General features: G+C 42.1%; 1 protein-coding gene across 1 annotated transcript in view; it reads left to right on the top strand.

The window, feature by feature from the left end:
• Positions 1-719: 719 nt before the first annotated feature.
• pde9aa (phosphodiesterase 9aa) overlaps positions 720-26324 on the top strand; it is a 37913-nt gene continuing 12308 nt past the window's right edge. Inside the window, exons 1-8 of the mRNA XM_083777109.1 lie at positions 720-796; positions 11515-11585; positions 11850-11927; positions 12698-12741; positions 17094-17148; positions 17657-17727; positions 24027-24111; positions 25878-25944. Of these exons, the coding sequence (XP_083633235.1) occupies positions 734-796; positions 11515-11585; positions 11850-11927; positions 12698-12741; positions 17094-17148; positions 17657-17727; positions 24027-24111; positions 25878-25944 (534 nt within the window). The 5' untranslated portion in view covers positions 720-733. The remainder of the gene's footprint in view (positions 797-11514; positions 11586-11849; positions 11928-12697; positions 12742-17093; positions 17149-17656; positions 17728-24026; positions 24112-25877; positions 25945-26324) is intronic.

The following is a 26324-nucleotide window of genomic DNA, read 5'->3' on the forward strand; positions in this document are numbered from 1 at the left end:
CTAACATCTCTGATTTGGTTGATAGCATGCCAATGGCCCAGGGACCAGACATATAAAGCACTTTAACCTATACCCGCGTATATCCTTGCATTCATTGTCAAACAATATGAATTGGTGAGTTGATATTTTTTTTATCAGTGGTTCAGTGGTTTTTATTAAGGGGCACTGGCACTGTGGCACAGTAGAATCTTTTCAGATTGTTGTCTGTGGACAAAATTGACAAATGGGGGGTCCTTCACCGTCCTTGTCAGTAAAATGTGTGAGAACAACCTGGTTGCTACAAATCTCATCATCAGGGGTTCCTCGAGATAAAGTTACGCACGATAATGTTGTGCGTGCGCTCAATGCTTGGAGGAGGAAGGAAGGAAGGGGGTGGGAGGGTCGAGGGAGCAGAGAGCTATCTGGAGTGGATAATAAGGTTTATGAGATGAAACACATAGATCTTGGGGAGAGAGAGAGAGAGCAGGCAGCTCGCGAGGGAGACAGACAGAGGGGGTAAATCCGAGAGAGAGATTGAGAGATGTGGTTGTCACACTGACTTCCATTTATTATTCGTTTTATTACTGAAGAAGGAGGCTCCGGGTCGCGTAATTTGTTTCTGTGTAGTGCGTCGGGATAGGGGAGGACAGTGTCTGTGCACGGAGCGCGTATAGTAGGCTGCTGCTACACACTGCAAACCGAGAGTTTGCTCAGTTTGGTGGCCAACTGACTGGTGTCAGCGGGGAGGAGAGACATGGGCACCGCTTCGTCGTCCTACCGAGTGATTTACCTGGATGTCGACGGCAAAATTCAGAAGGTAGGCTATAGACCTACAACGTGCTGTTGCAATTATAAGCTATGCATTTGCCCCAAATATTTGGCATCTTCATACATATCATCTTGAATGATACACCTACTGTATATGCCTACTTTTTTTGTCAGGTGAAAGAAATGTAATGTAATGTAGACGACAAGATCGCCACCTAGTTTATGACATGGAAGGGCTTTTTGGTAATTAATGACTTTGAACGACTCGAGTCGCAACCCTTTCATTTAACGCATAATGTAGGTTAATAAAGCTGTTCCGCACTATATGAATCATTCACGGTTCGACTACAGTAAATGTTTTCAACAGCAATGCACCTAATTATGGTGCGTGGGTTTATTTTTATTTCTAGAGAGGGAGGGCAGACTGCTGGTGAATTTGTGACAGGCTATATCTAAAAGCAGTAAAGCACAATGTTTATTTATTATTATAATTATTTAAAACCCCTTGTTGCCTCTGGGGTGGCTTGTACAGATCAGGACCAGGTTGAAGAATAACCCAGGTGGTGGAGAATTAACATTGGCAGCGATGAAACCTTATGCAAATTATTTCTAATTATTTGGCAGTCGTGACCTTTACACGGTATGTCACAATAACTACTTTCACTGGTAGGCCTATTGACAGTAGGCTACTGTGTGGCAACCTAACTTTTTGCCTCAACGTTTCTGCAAACATTCCAAACGTTTCCATTTTGTAAAAGAGAGTTTAATACACAAATATGCATTCAGTCGTTGATGATACATAAGCTATCTAATTGAAATTCTTGCTACTTTGCTATTTTCCTGCTTTTTCTAAAAGGAAATCCTCAATTAATGTCTCTGAAAGTGTACAAATGTAACCAAATGGTTCCATGTGTACATTTTCACATGAAATCTGCACTTATGGTGCAGTGTAGTGTAGTGAGCTAAGTCAATTTCAAGTAATCTAGCCTATGCCTGGCTGCATGTCTTATTATGAAGTGTGCTAGATTCTAGCACACTTCATAATAAGACATCAAAATAAAAAGCAAAGGTCAAATCAGACAAAACATATGAAACGGGAAGATATAATAGAACTTATTACATGTGTAAAAAAAACAAACATAAAATATGATAAGAATATTGATAAGCTGAATATACAGCAATAGGAATTAGATAACCATGCAGGAAGGATAACCAGCTTGTTTCATTTGACTCCTTTGAGAATGAAACCTTCATTGAACACTGATTATGTGTAACCACAGACCAATAAAGTATCATGAAACTGATAATCACAGAGATTAAACCTGGTCTGGTGAGTGTGGTGCAGACAGTCTCACAGCAGAGACACACAAAACGATGATGATTATTATACTGTAGGTCTACACAATAATTAATGATTAAGCTGTAGACTATTGCCCTTTGTGCATCTAATGATACTAACATCTCAACTCTTTCTAAACTAAACTGTATTATTGACAAACATTCTATGACTTTTCACTGTGAAAGCGACCCCCCCCCAAAAAAAAAATATATATATATATATATATATATATGAATAATTAATTCTGCAACCTTGCTCGTTATGTCCCACACACTTCCGATCGTCACACTGTAACCCCCAGTGATTCAGCGTGCATAATTACACAGAGTGTCCGGTAATGAGTAAATAGTTGTACCCTGCTCTCCATGTCCATTACAGTCTTCAAACAGAGGCCTCGAATCCCTAGATCTCATTCAGAGCGTTTGTTTACACTAACACCCTGTGCAGTAGATGGCCACGGCCATAAACGGACCATATAACCAGGTTTATGTCTCCACGGTGCTTTGTATTTATTGCATTCCCATCTAGCACCTTTGCCTTTATGGAGTTCATCCACAGTCCATACTGCAAGAAGAAATAATGTCTGTCTCAACAGCACGTTTATACACTGTGCACTTATACGGTTATACATTATGCAGCATATCCAAATGCAAGAACATAGAAATACAACATCTAGATAAGCAGAACATAGAATCAAAACAAGTAGAACATAACAGAAATACAACATCTAGATGGGCAAAGTCTGTGACCGTGACAGTACCTCCCCTCCAAGGACGGCTCCCGACGTCCCACAATGTCCAATGGGCAGAGGGACACAGAGGGTCTGTGCTGCAAGTGAGTTCAGGACCGGTTGACATCAGCGGCGAGGCAGGGAAAAGGGTCTGGAACCCCCTGGAGCGTTCTTCCACTGCCGAACAGGAACGCCGACGGGGCATAGACAGAGTCCAAACGGCAGGGAAAGGGGCTGGAACCCCCCGGAGCTTTCTTCCACTGCCAAAGGGAGACGGGGACCGAAGGACAGGGAAAGGGGCTGAAACCCCCCGGAGCATTCTTCCACTGCCAACAGGTTGAATGTAGATGTAGAGACACTGGGGCCGAATACAAGCTGGACAGTTAGCACTCCCACAACCAGGACTTCAGAAAAGTGCAATCAGAGCTATAGCACAACCAGGACTTCGAGGAGAGGTACCAGAAGATCCACGACCAGGACATCACAATCTACCAGCCGGTGCTCCAGTAGCATTCTCTCCAACAGTCAAACCAGCTGCCACATCACATGAATTGCACCTCCAACTATAGTCAACTATAGCCAGACCTTCATTGATGTCCAATTGTCCATTTAACTCAAGGCCTCACCAGGTGTAGACAGGCTGGGGTCAGGGTGCTGTCTGCTGGGTCCATTCTGGTCGAGTCATTCTGTCACGTTCTGGTGAGGTGAGGACCCAAAAGCAGAACAGCCAGGCAGATGGTGATCAAACCCATGGTTGGGTGTTTTATTTTAATAAAGGTGAACAGAGACAGATAACTCGAACTGACACCAAACAATGACTCGACAAGGTCTGACTGGGGAACAAGACTAATATACACATGAGGGCTGATTACACATGAGAAACACCTGGGGAAGACAACGTAGAACCAAAACAACTAGAACAAGAACATAGAAATACAACATCTAGATAAGCAGAACATAGAATCAAAACAAGTAGAACATAACAGAAATACAACATCTAGATGGGCAAAGTCTGTGACAGTGACAGTTTACTGTCTATTCAAGCCAGTTATTTTTTAATCCCTTTTTCTACACTGTACAACAAGCTTCTTCTTCATGTATCGTATCCTCCTATACAAGCCTACTACTAATGTGCTTTTACTTTCTCTCCCATTTCCCCCTGTCTCTCCTTTCTGATTCTGACTGATTTTTGGGTCCGATCTCCGATGCCAATCCGGATTTTGGAGAGTACTACACCACTGATGACCGATTACCGATATTTTTTCAAAAATAGCAAAACATTTCTTATAAATTTGAACTTGATTTAACTTATAAGAAAACAAATACATACTATAAAGACGAATAACCACTTAAGGCCTGTTCAAAATGTCCCTCTCCCTCTTTGTGCAACTACACCCATTCCCTTGCAAAGCTGACTTATCAATCATCAGAGTTGATTAGCCTTTCTACTGTAGCTTCCACTTCCAGTCCATATAGATATAGACTCTGTTACGCACCACCAGAATAGTCCAGTGGCAGAAGAAGTTTTAAGTACTTACTTTTTGGACTGAGGCCGATTCTAAAAACGCCTTCTAGTTTTCTGAAAAAAATCAAATATTTATATAGCAGCATCATTTTAAAAATCACACCCGTGTGAAGTGAGTGGTGCAACTCCATGTGGGGGTCCCTGGGGTTACCGTGTGGGGTCCCTCTACTGTACCCTCTACTGTACTGTCACTGTACTGGCCCACCCGAAATCACCATATATACAGTTAATATGTGCGTGTGTGTGTGTTGGGTTGCACACAGGTGGTGAAAAACAATCATGCTGTTTTCGTGCTCAGACCCACCCAGGCACCCAGCCAGCCACCCACACACACACATAGCTCCGTAAGGGAGTGGTTGCACCACTCAAAATGTTATGTGTGAATACTGTACAATACTGTACAGAACCCCAAAAGGAGTTCACGTTCAGAAGGGTTAGAACACCAAAAGGGGTTCCTGCCCAGAATGGGTTAAGTAAAAGTTGCAATACCACCACACTATTACTAGTAAAAGTCCTGTATTCAGAATTGTACAAATACAAAACTATTGGCTTCAAAATATACTTAAAGTATCAAAAGTAAAAGTACTCATCATACACACCATTTTGTAAGATATTGATGATGTGCTACTTTTGATAGCCGAAGTAGGCTATAGAATGTGGGTTTTGTATTAATAATAGATACAAATATAAATTAATTTTAAGTAAAGTTTTCAAATAATTGCAGTGGAGTAATTTTTTTTTATATTTGCCGTTGAGTGAGATGTAGTGTAGTAGAACTATAAAGTATCGAAAAATGGAAATACTCAAAGTTGTATTTAAGTACAGTATACTTGAGTAAATTCACTTAGCTGTATGATTGAAACCAACACAGGTTGTACATCCGTCACCTAATTTAGACTGTGATATAGTTTATAATTACAACAACGATGGTGAACATAACATAAGGTGGGCTGAAGTGGGCTAAAATGTCATTTTAAAATGGTACAGAAAAGAAAATACATGAATGAAATTAAATAATGATAGCAGCTCCTTTGTTGTTTGGTAATTTCTGCAATCAATTTAAGACAGTAGCATTGGTTTATAAAGACTGTTTTAGCTGTCTGTCTGACTGACGCGCGTAAGCGTGTGCTTTTGCATATTCAATTGTAGGTATTACACACAAACAGGTCAAGTGGCAGCTTCGTGATTTGAAACAATGTCATTACTGAGCCATGCAGCCGCCTTTTTGTTTTCACCCGCCTTTGTCTTTATTTATTTATTTATCTTATTTATTAGATAATAGATTTGAATGTGGCATTTCCGGATCTTCCTCATTTGCATTCTAGTGTATTTGATTTGGTTATACAACATTTTCAATTGTATGTGGTTACAAAGAAAACCTCATGACACGCAAATGGGTATTGTGTAAGTAAGCGTGCGTCACGTCACATCACATCAGGTAACATGCAGTCGGGTGTGGATCCATCGTGACAATAATATTGTCACGATGGCAAATTAATTGCTTGAATTGGATAGTTTTTACGGAAAGATCGTGAAATTGATCTGATGCTTACGTCAGATGTCATTGAGCATCATTATGCACATACATATATGTCACACCGGGCGGGATTCACATGTTGAGGATAGTCAAGGAGGATAGTCAAGGACATTTACCTCTCATTGTTAGTAGAGTGTCTCTCTCTGCTACCTCTCGCTCCGCTATATGTTTTTCATGGGTGGCCACCTACATGCAAGCACAAGAGATATTATGCAACATCATCGCACATCACTGTATGAGTATGTGCGCTTAAATATAAAAATAAAGCCACACTGGCTGCATGAACATTAGCATAATGCTGCATAATCATCGATGTGATGTTCACCCACCGGCAAATACTACTACACACAATGCCCACATGAAAACCCAACACACATGCGCACGCAGTGGCACAAATGTATGCACACAAACAATCAAGATACACAATGGCAGATGTGCATGCAGTGCACGTGACCATAGAGTTTCTCAAAGCCACACTCTCTCAGCCCTGACCTAGGTCTAACACTCTCCCTAGTGCTTTTAGTGATACTGGCTAACATTTCATTTGAAGTAGGCTACATGTCGTTATGCAATACAATAGTGTAAATTAATTTCTAAGTAGCTTGTTTTCCCCATGTGACATTTGTCTTTGTAACAAAAATGATGATGCCTCACCATCATTCAAAGATGTGACGTTCCCTCCTTTTTCTCCCGGGACCCATTAGTGAGCTTGTACATTTGCTATTTTCGGCGCGGGCGCATGTGTTAGTCTGACGTCCCGTTAGTCCGACATACTGTACGTGGCCGGTTAAGACTCACCCGTGGCTTCCACGTGCGGTTAAGTTTAGGGTAGCCTGGGCCATCCTGTATGATTTCTGGTCTAGAAAACAGGCAGTGGATCCTATTGGTTCAACGATCTGAGCACCCGCCCCTGCCCTTCTCCTCCCCTACCCGGTAGAGAAGAAGACTTCTGCACTCTTTGGTTATTAAAATACAAGGAAGTGGGCTTCCTATGCCAGAATTTCCAATGGGTTTCCAGGCTTTAAGCGGAATGCGAACGAAAATGGTAAATGGTGCATTTATATAGCGCCTTTAGCCAAGGCACTTTACAGAGATTGTGCATTACATTCACCCATTCACACACACATTCATACACCGATGGCAGCGGAAACCATGCAAGGCACCAACTAGCACATCGGGAGCAATTAGGGGTTCAGTGTCTTGCTCAAGGACACTTTGACAGTAACTCTGGGGGAGCCCGGGTTCGAACTGGCAACCTTACGGTTACCATCCAGGCACTCTACCCCTGAGCCACCGCCGCCCACAAATAAAAGGCTGGGTACCGAGGCTAGGGTTTAAATAACCCAGGCTTGGTTTAGGGCAAATGTTTGCCTAATTTTGCAGAATATTTGCCTAAATATTACATGTCCAGAATTGGGACACTAAGATTCATGAGGTTAATGCTTGGGGGTTAATACGCGTGGGTAGCAGAGGTAGAAGAGTTTCCTTTTCACCACCACTGAGACTAGGGGTCGAGTCCTTCATTGTGCATCCGGCTTGACTGTGTGTTCCTACCAAACGCAACTGGCCGTATTTGCGGGAGGAAAAGCGGAGGGGAAGTATGGGCAGTGTTTGTCACTGGCGCTACAGGTTGGTATAAGGGAACCTGTCAACAGGGATGTTGAACTGTGACGGATAGGGTGTTCTTCTGCATGCACTGTGTCCTCCCAATGAAGATCCTCACTGGCAGGTGAAAAGCAGGGGCAGGGCGATTCCATGTGCATGTGGTTTCAATAGACTGTATGCGCATGACATCATCATCATACCCGGACGTTATGCGGGAATGCCTACTGAGTGGCAAAAGACTACTTTCTGGTCTTGACAGCCCATACATCCAAACAGAAAAGTCCTATCTGATTGCATTAAGCAGCATTAAACAACATTAAACTCACTTTGCCACTCACTTTGCCAGTCAATTTGCCACTCGATTTTCCTTTCACGTTATGCATGCAAATGTGTTCATTTAACTCACTTAAGAGAGTGTACAACATGTAATCAAACAGGATTTCACTGTGTACTCTCACTCCGTCAATAGGCCCTGTACACAGTAATGCTATGCATGCCATGTACACAAACTAATTATTATATAGCATATATAGCACATGTATAGTCTGTCTGTGTTTATTTATGTTTATTAAAGTATCCCCATGACACTTGAAAGAGCCAGCTTCTGCATGGGGTCATCTCTCAATCTCTCTCTCTCTCTCTCTCTCTCTCTCTCTCTCTCTCTCTTTCTATTTCTCTCTCTCTCTCTCTCTCTCTCTCTCTCTCTCTCTTTCTATTTCTCTCTCTCTCTCTCTCTCTCTCTCTCTCTCTCTCTCTCTCTCTCTCTCTCTCTCTCTCTCTCTCTCTCTCTCTCTCTCTCTCTCTCCATCCCGTCTGCTTCACTGTGGCAATAAGAAGGCTGTTTAAAGTGCTTCCTGACCTTTGTCCATCTCCCCCCTCTCATGTCTACCCGTCTTCTTTTCATCCCTCTTTGCTTTGCATGGTGGTAAGAACAGCTGAATCCCCCTCCGTTGGTGGCCCTGGTAGAGCTGTCTGTCTGTCTGTCTGTCTGTCTGTCTGTCTGTCTGTCTGTCTGTCTGTCTGTCTGTCTGTCTGTCTGTCTGTCTGTCTGTCTGTCTGTCTGTCTGTCTGTCTGTCTGTCTGTCTGTCTGTCTGTCTGTCTGTCTTATTACCAATTTCCAATACTTTACTTCTACTTCACTACATCTCAGAGGCAAATAATTTAAATAATTGTACTTTTACTCCACTACATGTATTTGAAAACTTTAGTTACTAGTTACTTTGATTATTATTACAGAACAATGAAAGCATACATTAACCACTTCAGCCCTACTGTATATACATGTCGGCCATTTGAAAATAGCCGATCTACAAGCGCACACGCATTGAGAGCTTGTAGATCTTATATTTTCAAAATATTTTTATACATTTGAAAACTTAAAATGGGACATTCTGCATAGTGAGTACTTTCTACTTGCATTTTGATGCCAATCCTTTTGTACTTTTACTCAAGTACGTTTTCAATTCTGAACTTTTTTTTTCTTTTTTTTTAGAGTATTGTTTTTTGTGGCTTTCGCCTTTATTTTATATTTTTTATGGAGGGACAGACAGTAGGCTGCCAGGAAATGGGGAGAGAGATGGAGGGAAGACATGCAGTAAAGGCCATCGGGATCGGGAGTCGAACCTGCCACACTGCCAGACTGGATTACCAGCCAAGGTGCCTGGACCGCTGAGCCACGGCCCAGGCCGAGTATTTATACATTGTAGTACTTTTTTTTTAAATACATTTTTATCCCACGATTTTGCAACCCATTTATTCACCCGGTATCAATTATCTAATGTAATCCTGGGCTCTACACTTCCTCTGCCAACCTGCTTCCTTCTATGCATGAGGAGTCCAAGCTGCTTCTTTTCACCTGACAGGGGAGAGTTTCCCCGGCCGGACATAGCACATGGAAGGAACACGTTATTCTGACCAGTTCCTTTCCCCTCCATTGCTGCATGTTTTTAGTGAGGGGGTAGGAGGGTGCCTACCCTAGGGGGCACGAGGAGAACATGCACACAGAAAGGCCCTTTTGCCAACCCCGCCTCCACTCGGAGGAGAGAACATGCCCATAGTGCCCACAGCGTCCCCAGCGGGAATCCAACCCAGGACCTTCTAGCTGTGAGGCGACAGCGCTACCGACTGTGCCACCTTGCCCCTCTACATTGTAGTACTGATACTGTTACTTGCGTAAAACATTTGAGTACTTTTTCCAGCACTGCATCTCTGTACCGCGCTGACCCCGTTTTCAATATAATGTTGTCTTGGCGTCATTCGTTGTTGTTCTGCCTACGTCGTTTGACTGTCTGTTTGCATGAACGCCATAATACGAGCTACACGGCCCTTATCTAGCTGGTTCATCTGTCTTCACGAGCCGCAGCTGACACGGGAGGGTGCGGGGAGGACAACAACGCGAGGGAAGACGTGTGACGGATTTGTCACGTTTGAAGACGAGGCTTCAACCTTGTCGCCCGGCCGTCAGGGAGAAGGGTGAAGGAATAAAAGGCATATTTACAACCCACTGTTTTTAATCAGAGGGAGAGCTCTTGTGTGTGGGAGTCCTGCCAGTTGGCGGGTGCACGTTATTCCCCAGGGGCTCGCTGTTCTACATACTCATAATAAATGTGCTGGAGAAAGGGATGATATATTCAGTTGTATTGTACATGTAGTAGTAGGCTGTTTGGAATCCTGCCTGTATACTAACCTTGCATAGCCCTTAAAAAAACATAAACAAGGCCGCGTGGCTTCCATAATGGATCTCTTAGACAGTGTCCACTGTCTGTCTGTCTGTCAATACTAGCATGTCATCCATCTCCATATTTGGCCAAAGTTTCAGCCTTGTCTTCATTGACTTCCATTAAAATTCTAAAAAGTAAATAATTGATTGAGCCAGGTTCCGTGTTATTGGTATGACTCATTATGTTACTTGCACGTGTTCTTTTTTGGTTTGTTTGTTTTTTCTTCTTTTTTTAAATTAAGTAGAATATATCTTTTCAAGTATAAAACACAATTAGTTCAGTTCAAGTCGTGTTATCAAATATCAATACATTAGTCGGATTACGGGTAGTACAATTATTATAATTATTTTCGTGAAGTACGTTGCACCTCTGTGCCTCTCACATTGAAGAGGCTTTTAAGTGCAGACACACAATGTTCTTTCACATTGTCTCACTGAGACCAACTGAACAAAGGAGACTCAAACTGACTATTCAAACAGCCCAAATCAGCGTTGCTCTTGTTCCAGACATAAACAGGAAATAAGATTACATGAGAACGCATCGTCTCCAAGTCCTTGTGATCGTCTCGCACTCGTGGTACATGTTGAACAGTGGTGGAAAAAATACTTGAATTTTGTATTGAGTAAAAGTATCAATACTGCAATATAGTAATATAGAAATACTCCATTATAAGTATGTTAATGCAGTTATTTAAAGCAGATGAGCAGTGAGATGAGCAGCTGTCTCAGTAAGACAGCCCTCCCCCTATCCACAAGGAGGAGCAGTGCACCAAAGCATTGTGGGAATTGTAGTCCAGGAAGTAAGTGAGCCCAGTGTCCATGATATCAGAGACATGAGACGTGAGTGTCTGTGTCGAGCCCCACGAAGCAGCAGCCCTCTAGATGAGCGGAGATAGATTGTAGTACATTAATGGGGCGGCAGTGGCTCAGGGGTGGAGTGGCCGGTAGAACGGCCGGATGGGAACCATGAGGTTCCCAGTTCGATCCCGGGCTTCCCCAGAGTTAGTGTCGAAGTGCCCTTGAGCAAGACGCCGAACCCCTAATTGCTCCCGATGTGCAGGTTGGTGCCTTGCATGGTTTCCCCCACCAGCGGTGTATGAATTAATGCGTATGTGAATGTAATGCACAATCTACTGTACTGTATGCAAAGGGCTTTGGATACAAGCGCTATATATATATATATACGGTATACACCATTTACCATTTAGTGTGTGTGTGTGTGTGTGTGTGTGTGTGTGTGTGTGTGTGTGTGTGTGTGTGTGTGTGTGCGTGTGTGTGCGTGCGTGTGTGCGTGCATATGTGTCCCCTCAGGTGGTGTTTAGCAGGTTCTGTAGTCCATGTGACATAAAGGAGCTGTTCTGCACTGCTCTGAACCTCCCAAGGTAACGCATGCACACACACACACACAATAAGGGGTTTTCAATAAGGGTTTTAAATTTAGTGTCTATTTTATTAGGTGGATTTCAGTTGGATTATATACGTCTCTACCCCACCCTCCAGTGTGTCCTTTTGACGGAAATCTCTCACGGCCACACTCCCTTCTTCCTGTGTCTTTCTGCTCATGATGTCTGAAAAACATCCATTGTGTCTTGTGTATAGTGTTGTGTGTTGTGTTGTGGACTGACCATAATTTCCTGCTTGGACAGGAACACAAATCTGTCCCTGCTAGACTCCTCGGGAGCCATGGTGTCTATAGACCCCACCATGCCACACAACACGGAAAGGTATACACACACACACACACACACACACACACACACACACACACACACACACACACACACACACACACACACACACACACACACACACACACACTCACGTTCACACTCATGCACACTCGCATGCTTATTGCTTACCCACACAAATGTAGGCCTATACACATATACACATCAACTCACTCGTATGCTCACTCACTCCCAAACGCCAGGACATGTATAGGACATAATAGGCCAAACACGTGCAGCGAGGGGGAGGAGCCTATCTGCCCTCAACGTTATCTCTGGCACAGATCTCAAAGTGCTTGACCTGTCAAACATCATGTGAGGACCTGACACTTCAACAGAGCTAATCTGTCATTGTTAAAACGGTTTCACGCATGCACGCACGCACGCACGCACATGCACACACACACACACACACACACACACACACACACACACACACACACACACACACACACACACACACACACACACACACACACACACACACACACATCACACACTGGGGTTTAGTGTGAGAGGAAGAGGACAGAATTTCAGATTTAGGTTGAAGTGTTTTGTGTTCCTCTCTTAACTGAGCTATCTATGATTTTGTGTGTGTGTGTGTGTGTGTGTGTGTGTGTGTGTGTGTGTGTGTGTGTGTGTGTGTGTGTGTGTGTGTGTGCCTGCGTGCGTGTGTGTGTGCCTGCATGTGTGTGCATGTGGATGTGCAGTTGTGCACACATGCGTGTGCCGGTATGTACATTTACGTATGTTCTGTTGTGTTGAAGGTCACCATACAGAGTGGTACCTCTTACTGGAGGGCAGATTTCTGGTGAGTCCCTGGGGCAACACACACACACACAAACACACACACACACACACACACACACACACACACACACACACACACACACGCACTAGAAATATTACATAAATAGTCAAATGTGCCTTGATACTAATGAATGCAAAAGCAGACTACACACACACACATACTCACAAAAGTGTCAATTAGACGATGTGCACACATACAGTATCGCTGATGCAAAAAAAGGGTTTACATGATTAAGCCTAATAGGCACACACACACACACACACACACACACACACACACACACACACACACACACACACACACACACACACACACACACAAACACTTTCACGCTCCAGTTCACACTTCACACAGAGTGCTTCATCAATGAGCTAGAAACATCCGCTGTCTCAGTTCAATGGTCAAGGTCAGGGGGTTCACATTGAAGCACAAGAACCCCACAGGACCTATTTTGAGCAAACATTTAAAGTAAATAAATACATCATTTTTGCTATTCATTGTGCAACGAATTGTACAGGGCCCAAGGGGTTAACAAGGCTAATACACAGATGCGTGTGCGTTCACACAGGGAGATGCAAAGATACAGTCTACCAGTCATTTTCAATGGAAGCCAACGACATGAAGATACAAAGATGCATCCAACGTTTGTAGCTGCTGGAAAAACTACAAAGCTACAAAAACGTTGAGCTGGTTTTAACTTCAGATACAAAGCTACAAATATTCTGTGTGGCTTTGCATCTTTGTATCTTTTGCCAATTAGGCATTACGGCTGGCTTTGGTTACGTATGGTGCAGCCAATTAGGCATTACGGCTGGCTTTGGGAAACGTGACAAATGAGATGTACTGTAGGCGTACAGTATGTACGAGGCAGCGGTGGCCGAACGGTTTGCGGAGCGGTCTTGATATCGGAAGGTCGCAAGTTCGTATCCCCGGACCGGCACGTTAAAATGACCACTGCTGAAGTGCCCTTGGACAAGGCATTGAACCTCTACCATGAAATGTTCTATGAGCAGGGCCTGGCTGTAAACAAGTTCTTGAGCTTAGTCCAGTTACCCTGGGTAAACATAGTACCTTTCCTTTCCTTTATGTCTAACTTTCTGGATTCTAACCTGGCTCTTCCACATGGGAGACCCACCTCACATCTGCCGCTCCGCAAAGGGGAATTTACAGAGCTTTTAATGTGTGACACAGAAAAGTGAGAAAACTGATGTGTCAAATTGAGTATTTATAATATGAGGAACCGTATATTCAGATAGACGTATAAGAGACAAGGACATTCAGGGGGAAAACCCATTTAGGCCTGACCTCAAAATAAAAATAAAATCTTCTAAATCCTCCAGTTATCTTCGCGATTTTTCAAAAATAGCAGACCTACAAGCTCGTAGCGCGCCACTCGGTGGCGCGCTATGAGCTTGTAGATCTTAACATTAATAAAATTATAACATAATGTTTAAAACACCAAAAGTGGTTCCCGCCCAAAATAGGTTAATTGGTGCTATTCTAAAGACATACCGGTAGTTATTTATACTAGAGCGCCGGTGCCCGTTGGAAATGCATGCCCCACCCAGTTATTATGTATTATGTACATAATAATATATTATATGGAGTTCTATTCAGGCATGACCACATATGGAGTCTATGCAGATGTCAGATCATCATTGTGATGTCAGAACAGGCCAGCTCCATATATGGAGATATAATTTGGACCCTGTCCAGAGCCCGGGCAGAGGCTTTTGTGCTGGTTCTGGACAACGGCATATCCGACGGACTCGACACCGGGCACTGCACTCCCTGCGGTGGTGTGGAACGCGTGTGTCGACTCGAATTTGAAGTCGGTGGGGCGAACGGTTCTAACAGAGTTCTATCGTAACGGAGTTACGTGGATTACAGACGTATGTACACACGTACACAGTGCGAGACTTGGTGCATTTATAGATATATCTAGAAGATACTGTCATATAATGATCATATAATGATCTGCAGATCATCGTTTATCTTCCACTTCACCATGAAGGGATGCACCACTTGACTTCATTCGAAAGTACATTGGTTGCATCTGCTTGCAGGAAATGTGCATTCATTATCGCATGATTTGCACACGAGCACTTTTATTAAAAGGCAATTAAAGGCTAGATGGTAAGTATCTACCATCTATCTAGTGGGCGGCGGTGGGCCGATGGCTCAGGGGTAGAGTGGCTGGAGTGGATGGTAACCGCAAGGTTGTCAGTTTGAACCCGGGCTCCCCCAGAGTTAGTGTCAAAGTGTCCTTGAGCAAGACACTGAACCCCTAATTGCTCCTGATGTGCTGGTTGGTACCTTGCATGGTTTCCGCCGCCATCAGTGTATGAATGAATGTGTGTGTGTGAATGGGTGAATGTAATGCACAATCTATGTAAAGCACCTTGGATAAATGCACCATTTATAAGTAAGCAACAGGTGTCATTTCACCTCCGTTTAGTGCAAGTATGTTTAATTAATCCGATTATCCGAAGTTTGCATTTAGCTTGATACCGTTTCATAGAGAGATAGTCACGAATTTAAAAAGAAAAGCTTAATTTTAATGTTATGGCTTAATGAAATGACGAGTGTTCTTGGATGCATCCATATGGTTCTGTGCACGGAATATTTTCAAAAAGGGGTCATGCAGCCTAATGTGAAGTTCCATTCTCTCTCTCTCTCTCTCTCTCTCTCTCTCTCTCTCTCTCTCTCTTTTCTCTCTTCTCTCTGTGTCTGTCTCTCTCTCACACACACACACACACACACACCTGGGGGAAACAAAACAAGTCTATAAACAGCATTTACTATCACATCCACCCAGTCCACTCCTGCAGACCAGAGCTGTATAACTATGTTTTATGTTATCTCTTCCTAATGTGCCATGATTTAATTGTTCTCATGTGAGTGACCGGTCGGTCGGTCGGTCCGTCTCACTCACTCACTCACTCACTCACTCACTCACTCACTCACTCACTCACTCACTCACTCACTCACTCACTCACTCACTCACTCACTCAGTCGCACCGCACGTGTCTGAACAATATTCTGACAACATGACAGACTGTAATTTTCTGTAGTTTTCCACTGCTCCCATAAAAGAGAAAAGGGAAGTGGGCAAGTGATGGAAAAACACTTTGCTCAATTTTAGTTTTTAAGGCATTTTTGTAGTACAAACTACAATAAACAGAGACAGGGTACAGATATTGTATATTGCAATATTGTATATTGTATATTGCATTGTATATCGCAATATACATTATTGAGAGGAGATATCACAAGTACTCGATAGTATCGAAAATTAACCCAAGCCTAGTGCCCTCTCGTGTAATATTAATTCAACACAAACAACCAATAATGTAAAGGTTCTGTGTACTGTATGCCACCTGCACCTCACCATTTACACCCTATGTCCCTATTCATAGTGAAAATAGCCAAGCAGTAGTCTACAATGTCATAGATTGCCTATTTTAGTTGTTTTTTTGCTATTTCTTAAATGCTTTTATATTTCAGTGACACTCTGCTCTCTTGTGCCAGCTAGGCCAAATTAATCAATCACAGAGGCACATTTTAATGATTCTATTTTGAGCCTCTTCCTCTTGAGCTGAACCGGAGATGGAATGTGTGTGACTCAAAGCGCTGGCCGGTACGAGTGTGATCTTTTATTTTTTACAAGTTCCTGTAAGCTGTGAGTTTATTGACCTGCCCGATTGAACTTTGCCCACGACAAAGAGGTGTTGTCCAGGTGTCAGGCTTTATTTGTGTCATTGGCTTGTTGTCCCCTGTGCGCGGCAAGAGGAATTGGAAGTTGTAAGCATATATATATATGCTGGCACACGTTTTCACTTTTCAGACTGCTTTTCATCGACGGTAAGATCATCAAGTACGAGATTGCAGTTATCGTTCTCTCTCTGTATCTCTGTCCCCGTCTCTCTCTTGCTCTGTCTCTCCTCTGCCTCGCCATCTGTCCTTCTGACTCCCTCTTTATCTTCATCTCTCAATATTTAGTTTACATAACCTCTCCCTATGTACCTGTGTTCATACTTAGCCACTATCGATACTCTATGTACCTGTGTTCATAGCCACTATCGATACTGTATGTCTCCTGCTGTGGCCGAGGATATACTGAAATGTTCCAGATAAATGGCAACAACCTGTTGTTTATCATAATTGGCTGCGCATGCATGAGAGAGAGAGAGAGAGAGAGAATGAGACAGACAGACAGACAGAGAGAGAGAGAGAGACAAAGACAGACAGAGCGCACACGTTCGAGGGAGTTCACTCTTGTGTGTTGACTCAATGTTTATGTATCCATGTGCTGTGTGTGTAACACTACTCCACATCTCTCTCCCTCGCAGACAAAGAGGAACTATTTCAGAATGTACTGATGCAGGTGGCCGAGCAGTTTACCAGGTGGGTGCACACTTAAACTCACAAGTTTACAGGTATAATGGAGTGCATGAAATTATTTTCAAGCTCGATTTGCAGCGATCCGTTAACAGCCTCTTGTACAAGTAAGAGACGTTGTTTAGCAGTGGATATCAAACATGTACTGTAAGTGTATAGTGCATAAGTGATAGCGCCAGACAATGCAAAAACAAGTTTTTTAGTTTATAGTTTATAACTTTATTCATAGTCATATACATAAAGTGATAATGCATACGTCTGTGATCAGACTGACTTGCCGACAGGGCTCATCGCTCGCTAAACAGCTGGATGGTTGACACTGTTCCAGTGCACCTCACAATGCATTGTGAGCTTGTAGATCAGCTATTTTCAAATGGCCAAAATGTGTATATAGGGCTGAAGTGGTTACTGTGTGTTTTGTAATTATAATCAAAATCTGCAAAGTAATGTGTATGTAAAGCACCTTGGATAAAGGCGCTATATAAATGCACCATTTACCATTTACCATTTACAGAGCATTCAAGATCAACGAGTTGAAAACCGAGGTGACAAACCGTTTGGCCATGTTGGAGAAGAGAGTGGAGCGTGAGTAAAACCCACCACCGTCACTTTGTTGCGACAAGTCTGTTCTGTAAAGAGGGCGAAAGTACCGCATGTCTCTCATTTTTCACACATGTTACCTTACCACAGTAAAATTTGTTCTCCGCATTTGACCCATCTCTTGGAGCTGGGAGCCACAGCCGTGCCGCACTCGGGAATCATTTGATTAGTTGATCATTGATGCTGAGTGCCAAGCAGGGACTAGCACAACGAAATATCGTACTCAAGTCAAAGTACTGCTATTATCAAGTTTTTATTTAGAACTATTAGAGAAACGTACAAATTACAGCAGAATTTCCTACAAATCCTAGCAAATCATTAACATTGCCAATGACTAATAATCACTAGTGATAGTAATCGCTCCTTTTGCACATACCGTACAACAGTGTGATTTTCCACAGTACGTGATGTGCAACATGGAATCCTGTGTAGAAAAGTGTTACTCATGTCATCTTACCACAAGTAAACAGTACATTAAAGCAGTACCCAGTCGTCGACTAAAACTATGACTAAAAATGTTCGTCGACTACCTTTCTTCACTGAGGAAAATGGAATAAAAACGAAATAAAAACTAAGCTATGATGACTCAAGCTATGACTAAATATATTGACAATTTCAACAAATAAAAACTATACTAAAATGTTAAAGAGGGACTAGTGGAGAACAGAGAACTAAAAGACAAGTCATTTTATGCTCTGTTGCATGTTGAAAATAGACTGTTCTACAAGCTCACAACAAGTCGCGCTGGGACACGTTGTGTGAGCTTGTAGATTGGCTATTTTAAGCATGCAACCTAAGTCTAAAATCAGTCATTACAGCGCCATCAAGGCCTGCCAAAATACATTTTAGTCGACTAAAACTAGACTAAAACTAAAACATTGCAGATGACTAAAATATGACTAAAACTAAAAATGTTATTCAAAAGACTATGACTAAACTAAAATCTAAATTTGCTGTAAAAATCAACACTGCATTAAAGGGCTATGTTCACACCAAGAATGATAACTACAAAGATAATGATGTGAGCATCCACACTGAAGAACCATAACGTTCTGTAACTATCATTCATCAGATTGCTCTGAAAGTGATCCCAATGATATTAGTCCAGTAAATGTAATTTCCCTTTTACTGTACCTCTGTCATACAAATCCAAAAATATGCTTTGTTTGAAAAGGATATTTGCTTTTAACTCAGAAGATTTGCATTCAATATTGTCCACCACTGGATCAATGTACACAGCCAGCAGTTTTACATGCATTGACCACCATGCAATTGCACGCACGCACGCACGCATGCACGCACAATGTCACATTTCTCGATGCATGCTTAGCATGTTTTATTGAGACATATTTCGGAATCTCCTTGCTCCTCAAGCCAAATCATAGTCTGTTAGTAGTTGTTAAATGAAAAAACTAATAATAAAAAATATATAATAATAATTAAAAAATAACAATAATAATAACCAGTAAGACGCCCTGAGGGCAAGGTCGCGTGCACACATCCGCCTGGGTGACGGCAGACTGCTGGGAGAGCGCTGGCGCTTTGGCATGCGGGGGGTCAGTCAGATCAACATATGGAATGAATTCTGTATGGCCATATATGGATGGAACGTGTCTTGAGTGTACAGGGTTTGATGAGGTCAGATCAACATATGGAATGTCAGAACAGGTCAGCTCCATATATGGAGATCTAAGGGTGGCAAAGGGTGGCCAATGTCTTGAGTGTACACTGTACACCCTCCTGTACACTGTATAGGGTTTGATGAGGTCTGGCCATATATAGAGCGTGTCACGAGGCTTGATGGACTGATGGCCATACATGGTGGCGTGACGTGTCACGATGCGTGATGGACTGATGGCCATATATGGTGGTGTGACTGACTGATGGTGGAACGAGAGGTTTTCTAGGTTTTCATAGTAATCTGCGACCTACAGTCGCAATAATAATAATAATTGAACCACTGTGAAGATGTATTTCCATTGATCTGTTATATGCCTCCATGTCTCTATTTCCTTGTGGGGACCTGCCAACAATAGGACTATATTTAACCCTACAGTGCACAGTGATATTTCCATGATCAGTGCATAGCTGTGTGGAGATAACTGCATACCTCCAGTTGGGACATCTTAATTCAGCTGTTTTGCAGCACTGTTTATGAGTCAATGATTAGATAAGTAGTGATAGAGGTTGTATGTGGTCTGCTATTGACCTCCAGTTATTAGGAATGTGTCTGAACATTGAACTAGAACAGTGGTTCTCAAACATTTTTCATGTCAAGGACCCCCAAATGTATTTGGCAGCGGACCTCCATCTGAAAATATTTTGTGGCAGGGAACCCCATAATAAGAAGATTGGTGTTGTTAAAAAGAAATTTCTCCCAATTTGTCAAGATTGTGTGAGCTTGTATATCGGCAGTTGTTGTCCATAGTATAGTTAGAGTTACAGTTAGGGTAGCAGGGGTAGTAGGGGTTCATTGTCTTGCTCAAGGACACGTCAACATTAACTCATGCAGAGCCAGGGATCAAACAGGGAACCTTCCATTTCCCAAGCAGCTGCTCTACATCCTGAGCCTCTGCCACCCCTACTGATTTAGCTGGGGCCCACCTCAAGTTTCCCTGGGGGTCCCAGAACCCCACTTTGAGAATCATAGAAGTAGAATGTATCGCCCTTCTGCTTATAGAATTATGCAATGCAGCTCTGGGCAACCACCCTCCCTCCACGAAAAAAAAAAAGAGAATACATGATCCGTGACCTTCATGGCTGGCTGCTGGCTGCATTCACCTGTTGTTTGAGTTGCATTTTGTATTAACTGTGAGAAGGAAGTTTCTGCGAGAGGCCCCTGACCTCTCTGTGTCCTGCTTTGCGTTTGCACAGCGATAGCATCCGAAGGCTTCACAAGTTCACACTGTAATCCCATAATTGCATCAATGGGGCTATAAAATCGTCTCTATAAAGACATGTCGACAGGCTGTCCGTCCGGTCAGTGGGACCAACTTGTTTTTTTATTTTGATCGTGGTGTTCTTTACAGGGATGCCCTCCGGGAACATTTAATCAGTAATCGTTTTGCAATGATTAGAGCATACTTCCCAGACTGGCCTCATTCACACTAAATTGTGAATGAGGATAAGAACTCATTAAGATTTGTTATGTGTTCATAGCATACAGTGCAGATGTGGACTGTGGAGTGCTGCTACTTAAGTTATAAACAATATTGAAACAATAAAGCAGGTTTTATGTTTATGTCATTTCAACTGCCCGATCTCCCGTGTGGGAATTTGGGAAACCAAATACAACTCAGGCAAGAGGGACTCTACCCTTGGCCAGGAATATATTGGGCTTATGAGCTTCATGCACTACTTTCATCAACCATTAGCAATGGAAACATAATGAGACCCCCTCCAATACAATCACTGCAGATGTGCTAGTTCTATCGTATTCATACTCTACTGCACATACATATTGGTGAAAGGTTTTATTTATTAAAACATGTTCCGGATTGCAGCCAAGATTGTGTGCATGTTCTAAAAACAAACCAGAGCACAGATATTGACATTGTAATTGATCCTGTAGTGGTGGACAAATGTAAATATCTGTATTTGGACATAAAAATTAGCCTGGCATGGCCAGGCTAATATCACTGCGTAGATATTAGTCTGGAACTTCGGTGTGGAAGATTTATTTCCAAGATTTGGTTACAAACAGATTCCAATGTCAACAATAAAGTCTCACTTCGAAAAGTGGGCTTTGATCGAATGGTCACCCTATCACTGGGGTGAGCGAAATATAATTCAAACTGAGGGGTGCCAGACCAATCTGGCAATTAGTTTTTTCCTCTGGTATATTCGTCTGGTTTCCAGGCTAATTTAAAACCATGCTCCTACGTTTATGACGCTCTTGGATAAAGGCCATAGAAACAGATGACCTTGCCAGACCAATAATGATGAAAGATCAAAGCCTCTAATTTGATATCATAAGGTTGAATTGTTTTACTGTGCAGTGCGTGGTGCTGCAGTATTCACGCTGACTGAGCTTTGGAATGAACATTGTTATGTTTGTTTCAGATGCAGTCAAATTGTAAGTGACATAATGCTAGCTTTATTTTTCATTGGCAGCTCCAAAGAAGTTTCTTAACCACAGTGATGCAAGCTTATAGATCGGCTATTGTCATTGCGCAAAACTGCAGGCTTTAGCATCGGTAGTTAATCATTTTATAGCTGTTTTGCATTTTCAGTTTGGCAGTGGATATTCACCATTTAGTGCAAAGAGACAAAGGGCAAGATGTATGCATGTAAACAGCATGAACCCTAGTCAACAAACATACGTATTATGAACAACATACATACAGTAGGATATATGAACATTAACCAACAATCATCTATCTAAATAGGCAAGTACAGATGCCAATAACTGAGGACAGTTGTCAGACTGCAGCGGAAGATGGGGAGGGAATCTACCTGGGGAGGTCATTCCATATTCAGCCATGCCTTGATCGGAACCTCCACATTCTAATGGCATTTGATTGGTTGGGGTCCTAATCAAATTTCTACTGTATATAGCTGCTTCAAGTTATATGGTTTGCTGTGGTTTAAGGTTAAGCGCTGTTGGGTTTGGTGAGATTAAGATTAGCATGATGATCTGGACAGGGCGGCCGATGGCATTCCATTGCTGAATACCCCATGTCTTTCTCATTTGCCTGCAAGGCAGCGGAACTGGAATCCTTTGTGTGGGTGGGCAATTTACGTCACCCTTCAGTGGTCTAGTAGCAGTGGTGGAAAAAGTACTCGCGTTTTGTACGTATGTGTAGGCAGCTTGTAGGTGCATCATGTGCCTTGCTGCTGTCAGTGGGTGCATTATCATGAGTGGGTTGAGTGTGTGCGTGTGTGTATATGCAAATGGGCATTGGGCACAACGTTCCAGCACCTGCTCCCTTATCCCTTTCTCAGGAAACACCAGATTGCGTGCTGTCACACAGACATCAACAGAAGCATGCTATAGAGTGCTTGACTCTGCAGCTGGCTTCTTCTCATTTAAAGGGATATTTCACTTAAAAAAAAACGTTATCGTTTACTCAGGCTTATATGAACACCCCAGACAGCTCTTAAATTGCTCGATTGAGTATTTAGTTATTTGATATCATTTTAACTGCCCCACCCCCTTCCTATACAAACCCATTTTAACTTCAAACTCCATTTTAACCATGATAAATTAATCGAAAATACCTTTTTTTTCTGGTGACTGACATTGTCCTTCTAATATGTGATGGCCAAACGTTTTTTTTTAAAGTGAAATAATGTTGTTGTTGTTGTTGTTGCTTTCTATGCTCACCAGTAATAGAGCATCGCCCCTAAATAAATAAATAAACTAATAATAAATAAATAAAAATACAATAAAATACAGAAAATACAACATAATACGGCAGTTACTGAAGTCTATAAATGTTGAGTTGTTGGGTCCACGGGTTGGACAGTGTGGAGCCAGAGAGGACGTGGAGTACATTAAAGAGACTGTTCAAAGAGTCCTGATAACACCCGGTGAGAAGGGCTGTTAATATTAATGATGGTGTAACACTCACGCACGCATTCACACATTCACACACACGCACACACGCACGCATTTGATTTATTAGGTTGATATAGCTCTGCAAATCATGGCATAACTTCGACATTACTGCCATCCATTGCTGATGATAATGGCAATATCATGATGATGTAACATCATGCTATTTGTTACTGCAGAATTACTGTTGATATTTCCGTGCATGCATTGACATTTTAATGTAATTACTAGAGACACTACTTTTGGCTAGACTTTTCAAATCAGTCTGCTATTAATTTAATTTAAATGCGAGAACAGTGTAACTTGACTAAAATAAAGAAAAGAGGTTGCCAGCCCATTTTGTCCTGCGTTTTGTCAAATGTGTGTATATGTGTTGCATACAAAACCACTGTGTCGCAAAACAAATTTCAGTGCAAACTGATAATAAAGTACTATATCATATCATATCATATCATATCATATCATATCATATCATATCATAATAGTGTAATTGCATTGTATTGGATTACTTATCTCAAGCAAGGTCTCTGCATGTTGATTTCTAAATGAATGGGAACCAGTGGCTTCTTTAAAAAATAAAAAATAAACATATGCTTTGGTTGGACAACAGAGGATAGTAATGTGAAGCACAGTGAGTCATTCACAGGAAAGACATTCAATGTTATGAAACTCACTGTCACTTGACCTACTTATGCTATCCCCTTTGTTACTTTATCTCTCTTTCCAGTGGAGGGGATGAAAGTGGTGGAGATTGAGAAATGTCGCAGTGACATCAAGAAGTTGCGAGAGGAAATAGCCGCCAAGAACAACAGGTGACGAGGGCACAACACTGGCTCATACCCATAAAACCAATAACACACTTTTAGCTTTAATAACATGTCTGCGTGTCACTGCCATTATATTGTGCTTTCTTTTTATTATTATGATTTATTTGTATTTATTTTCGAACTGATTGATTGATTGTACTAACAGTTTGCAGAATGGGTACAGTTTAAGGAAAGTACAGGTCAATACAAAATCTGCTAAGAGGATAAAACCAGAAAAAGCACTAAGACTTGTTTACATCAGGGTCCTCCACTGGAGGGGGAGGGGACTTTTACTTTTTTTAGAGGGGACATAACTACACTACTTATATACTAATATACTACAAATAATATACTGACACTGATTTAATACACATAATTGTTTGATTAATTAATAATGTAAAGCCTAATTTCAGTTAAGCTAGTTTAAGTTACTTTAGATTCACTGTAGTTGAGTTAAGCAAGTGAGAAACACACTGTCTGCATATTTGTCCACCAGAGGGTGCCTAAACTATGAACATTGTGTCTTGTTATAGAGCGCCGAAGTCCTGACATCACTCGCTCATCCCCTGGTTCTGCCTGGTTCACGGAAGTAATTTCTCTATGGAGAATAACATGGGGGTCATCTCAAAATCGTTTCATATAAGCATTGTGGTACAAAAATAAACAAGCTGTCTCGTTATTGTCAGGGAGGTGTCTCTGTATCGTTTACGACCGTCAGTCACTCATTATGATTATAGTCTGTTTCTAGTGAAAATTTAACATTCAGTAGCAGTAACGATATAACCCTATCTCTCAGTCAGTTCATTCTTCATATCCATATGAGTGTAATGGCCGGGATGACATGTTTATTTTTCAATCACAGTTATTATATGAGGCGATCTAAAATCCCCCTATTGGGATTACAATGCAAATATAAAGTGCATGAACCCGTGGACTTGCACCCTCTACCGATAATGACTTTGGTGCTCTATATAGTTGATATAATAATAATAGTATACTATATATAATAGTATGAAAGTAGAAAACATCCCACGTCTTTCCATTTGTCATTTATTTCTGTATTGCATTGTAAGTAAATAGCATTGCCGAGCCATAAGGCCCATAGGGCAGGAGCCTATCCTGTTTCTGTAGCGTGAGGCAGCTTGATGTACAAGTACACCCCCTGGACATGACGCTAGTATGTCGCAGGGACTTACCCCCAATCCAACCCTTGATGCTGAGTCAAGCAGGGAGGCACTTTCTTTGTCTTTGGTATGACCCGGCTGGGGATCGAACCCCGACCTCCCAGTCTCAGGGCGGACACTCTAACCACAAGGCCACTGAGCTGGTGTATTGCATTGTATTGCATCAATATTCCTCGTTCTAGAATCACAAGGATTTAAATGAGGAGTGTGTGGAAAATGAGCACGAGACATGGGATTTATTTTAACAAGGTTATTGTGAATACTGACCACACGAGACATGGGATTTATTTTAACAAGGTTATTGTGAATACTGACCACACAAGACATGGGATTTATTTTAACAAGGTTATTGTGAATACTGACCACACGAGACATGGGATCTATTTTAACAAGGTTTTTGTTTATACTGATCAGAGGTCTGTCTTGATGTTTTTCTCATTAGAGTTGTAATTCTCCCTCATGGGTCCTAGGTCAGTAGAGATTAGTACCTGTGTGTTAGACCTATTACAGCAGAACGAATATTACTGTATTTGACGGTATTTTACTGTATTTGACAGTTGTTCTGTCTCTTTTGTTCTCGTCCTACAGCGGCATTTGCTTTCCTGATGACAATAAGAAGCTGACTCCTCGCAGAGACGTACCATCCTACCCCAAGGTATGGAGAACATCATGCTGATTCATTTTTACTCACAGGGCGGTTGTAGCTTTTTGATTGATTGAGGACTTTATTAACTTTATAACAGTTTAAAAAAAATATATATATATATCAAAAGGCACAAAAGAATGCATGCTCCATATATGGAGCGTATCTTGAGTGTACAGGGTTTGATGAGGTCAGATCAACATATGGAATGTCAGAACAGGTCAGCTCCATATATGGAAATCTAAGGGTGGCAGCAGGGGCAGTGTCTTTCTTGAGTGTACAGGATTTGATGAGGGCCCAGGTAGGGCCGAGCCGTAATTTTCGGGCCTGTTGAGAACTCTAGTTTTCGCCGGTTGCCGGGCGCGGCTGCACTAATTACTTTTTAAAGTTTG

The sequence above is a fragment of the Protomyctophum parallelum genome, assembly GCF_964188405.1.
Source record: "Protomyctophum parallelum genome assembly, chromosome: 11".
NCBI classification, from domain to species: Eukaryota; Metazoa; Chordata; class Actinopteri; order Myctophiformes; family Myctophidae; genus Protomyctophum; species Protomyctophum parallelum.